The sequence below is a fragment of the Anneissia japonica genome, unplaced genomic scaffold (assembly GCF_011630105.1).
Source record: "Anneissia japonica isolate Jap-2015-1 unplaced genomic scaffold, ASM1163010v1 scaffold7766_len575116_cov191, whole genome shotgun sequence".
NCBI lineage: Eukaryota > Metazoa > Echinodermata > Crinoidea > Comatulida > Comatulidae > Anneissia > Anneissia japonica.
Genome location: NW_022694700.1, coordinates 564,392 through 568,188, shown reverse-complemented (window position 1 = coordinate 568,188; position 3,797 = coordinate 564,392). Strand labels below are relative to the sequence as shown.

At 34.3% G+C, this 3,797-nt stretch overlaps 1 protein-coding gene across 1 annotated transcript in view; it reads right to left on the bottom strand.

Annotated features, from left to right (window-relative positions):
* Positions 1-3,797, bottom strand: part of LOC117101189 (E3 ubiquitin-protein ligase UBR4-like) — a gene marked incomplete at its 3' end in the record, with an annotated part of 20,892 nt that overhangs the window by 7,181 nt on the left and 9,914 nt on the right. Inside the window, exons 10-11 of the mRNA XM_033241078.1 lie at positions 3,299-3,545; positions 1,899-1,958 (exon numbers count right to left, since the gene is read on the bottom strand). Coding sequence (XP_033096969.1) covers positions 1,899-1,958; positions 3,299-3,545 — 307 coding nt within the window. The remainder of the gene's footprint in view (positions 1-1,898; positions 1,959-3,298; positions 3,546-3,797) is intronic.

Genomic DNA, 3,797 nt, shown 5'->3' with positions numbered 1-3,797 from the left:
GTTGGTTTTTACTCCACCTACTAATTTTAAGTGCTTGCTATTGGCTCACAAACCAGTGACGAATGTATTCTTATGCATCTTAAAGAATACTGCATCACTTTTTTTTATCATTGAGATCCAAAATTGATCCAGATTGAGTACCAAAATGCCATTAACTGCTGCAGAGAACTGATGCTTTGTGATGTTTTAATGCTTCCATGTACACAGAGATTGACCATTAACAATAAATAATAATTTTAATTAATTTTAATTTTGTGAAAATTCACATGCTGCTTTTGTGTGTTGTTAATATCAAGCCCGTAGCCAGGAGGGTTCGTTGGGTTCGAACGAACCCCCCTTTTCATGAAGTGCGCTTTCAACAAAGGCTGGTTAGCCTACACTTTAGGCCTAGCCTAGAGCCTATCATCATTAAAAGTCCTAATTTAATACCCGATTGTTAGGCCTACCTAGTAACATAAAAAATGTGCTATATAAATAAAAAATAAAGAATAAACCATACTGGATTCTTTGGAGTTTGTATCATGCTACTGTTGTTAAATTACCAATACTGTACTGTAGTACTAAAGTTTTTTTGTTTTTTTGTTTTCTATCTTTTCCCAACTCAAAAAATTACCTCTTTAATATATACATTTTTTTAATGTATGGCCTCTCAAATCAATTAAATAACACCTGTAAATGCTTAGAATGCGGGAGCTTCCAGGGTTTTGGCCCTCGACCCACCGGGGGGCCCTTGGCAGCCCTCTGGCCCCAGCCAATGGTGCTCGCAAGTCCCCTTTCAGTATCAAAAAGAACCCCCCTACCAAAATCCTGGCTATAGGCTTGAATATTCTTAAAAATCACCAGTAAATTATAGCAATATTCCAATGTCATTCCGCTACTGTCATTCCGCCACCATAATTATATTCATAAATGATATTATATATTTGATTAAGTTAAATAATTAAACAACTAAATTTCTCAGAATGTTTTTTAAGTATAGATAGGCAAACTCTAGACTAAAAATATAATGTTATTGTGTTTTGGTACTTACAGTATAAACAATCCAATATTTTTATTAATTTTCATAATTTTTATAATTGTGTTTGAGACTTGATAAAGTAAAATAAATTTTGTTTCATATACCAAGTGAATTGCTTCAGCATTGTTTTCATAAAAAGTGAAAGATTTTACATTTAGTCAAGAAGGTTCTTTATAAATATTAATTTCAAATGCACTTTTATCAATGGTCATTCCGCTACTGTGATTCCGCTACCAGACATGGTCTTATATTTTTATAAATATCTCCAAAACTATAAACATTTTTAAAAATCAATGTTTTGCATTCAATACTACACTAAATTATGATAAACTGAGATGTATTCAATTTTTAAATCACTTTCTTAAATCAGAGGGTTTTAGTAAAATGTGAAGTGGTAAAAATAGAGGGTATTTTTTTTGTCTTTCCGCTACCATACATATTTTTTGATATTATATCAAAATTGTGATAGGTTTTTTTAAAAAAACTAGGGTAGAAATTATAGATGGATTCCATAGTTATGTAAATATGATAATTATTCCAAGAATTAGAATGGAGTGTAAATATGACATTAGATTAAAGTTGAAAAGTTCAGCAAAATAGTGATTCCGCTACCATGAAATTGCCCTTATTCAAACGAGGCGCTTAAGACAATTTTCATGTTAGGAGGGGTGCTTATTCAAACGGTTATTCGTGCGAGTATGGTATACTAATATAAATTTTCTATAATGATTAATAATAATAATAATAATAATAATAATAATAATATTGATAATTATAATGATATTAACAATATCAGCTATTTATACCAAAACTTAAGTACACAGATGTATTTATACAAACATGGAATAGTAAAGAGAATAACTGTAAAATAAACACTTACATGTCCTCCAGCTCGTATAGATGACTGTATTGCTGATGATAAGGTACTGAACATAGCAAGCTGTAGAACAAGATTAGAAAACAATTATTAATACTGAGATGATAGCATACCTCTACATATGAGAACACAATACTCTACGGTATTCTAATTCTTCTCCGGTTCACACCCTGGAAATTAAGTTGTTCCATTATTTGGAAATATGGCACCGACAATTAAATAAATCAGTAGTGAAGCTGTTAGTCTATTAGTGAGGTATCTTTGAAACCTACCTCTCGTGCATAAAAGAAAAATAATGGACTCGCCCTAGCTCGCCTATATACACCATACGTGAATGAATAATATCCTTTCCTTCTCCCGTTTGTCTGATACAGACATGTGAAAAGCTTATTGTAGAAAGATATCGTTTAATATTGTAAATATAACAAAGAGTTTCCCGTAGCCATGTCTATGCCTGTGCGAAGTCTTGTTCAGTGTGTTGTGGGCCTAGGCCTAGCCCACGCAGTGATAAGCATTCTGCTTGCCGGGTGTGTAGCTCATGCGGGCAGTGCACGTAGCTGTAATACGGCACTGAAAATATTTATTCAGAAACACTGTTAAATACACAGACCAGAAACTTTTGACCAGACTGCAATAGACAGGAAAGATAAGCATGCCTACATAATTGATGTCACTATTCCCTACAAGGCTCACAAGTCTACAATTCAGAAATAGAGCACTTTGGAAATCCTGAAGACTTATGACTTTATGTTGAGTTTGATGGCCGAGTGGTTAAGGCAGGGGCACCGCATCGTACAGCCATAATATCGGTGCTGATTCAAACGGGAGGCTCACCTATGGTTCTGGTGGTGGAACAAGTCTTCTCGGATAAGGACTATAAACCATAGGCCCAGTGTACATAATATGGCTCATATGCACTTTAAAGAACCTAGTACATCCTTCTAGACAAATATGGAGTGTAGGTTACCCTGGTGTACTTGGTCCATTCAACCACTGCTGTGGACTGACGAGAGTAACTGGTACTGGTTTACCGGGTAGCTCAGACACGAAGAGGTCCTCAGACGAGAATTAAGTTACTGTAGGAGCCAGTCCACGCCTTGAGTGCATTGAGACCATTTCAGTATAAAGCGCTATATAAATATAACTACATTACAATACACTACAACCAGGCTCCGGAAGAATAGGCCACCTTCTTTTTCAAATTTAAACATGTTCACCAATCATATTTAAGTATACTTTTAGTATGGTATTTAGGTGACATATCTGAAATACACACCAGTGAAAAAATTCTGTTGCAATTTGTATTAGTTTGAGCCCATATTATTTGCTTAAATTAACTCAACTAGTATAAAATAATAGTTTCTTCCCTAAGAAAAAAAAAACACTGCATAACATTAGCTTACCCCTTTCTTTACGATGAGTTTTGCATGCTTTTCATGGTCGCTGTCCTTCACCACTTGCAAGCCTTTAATCTGGTGAAGACTGGCAATGTTCAGGATGGTGTGGGATGAAACAGCTGCCACAGCAGCATACAGACAGCTCATGATGATAGTAGTCAATTTCTCCAGATGGCTTGGTGTTAACGGTTCCAAAATGGGCAACGACAAGACACGTGACACAATGGACATGTCATTCAGCAGCGACTGATAGCTGTCACAAAAAAATTTTGTCTTTTTTATTAAGTTCTATTACATACACATGATTGATTGATTATATTTTTTAACTTTTGGACATCAATGTATGTAAAAACTAACAATTTATATATTTTTTAACTTGAAATATACTATTATTTCAATGTCAGCAATGAAGTACTATTATATGGATGTTTAGAATGGTATACTAATCCCCAAGAAAGAGTGCAACAAGATTAATTTAATCAAGGGAAAAAAGTGCATTCATGAT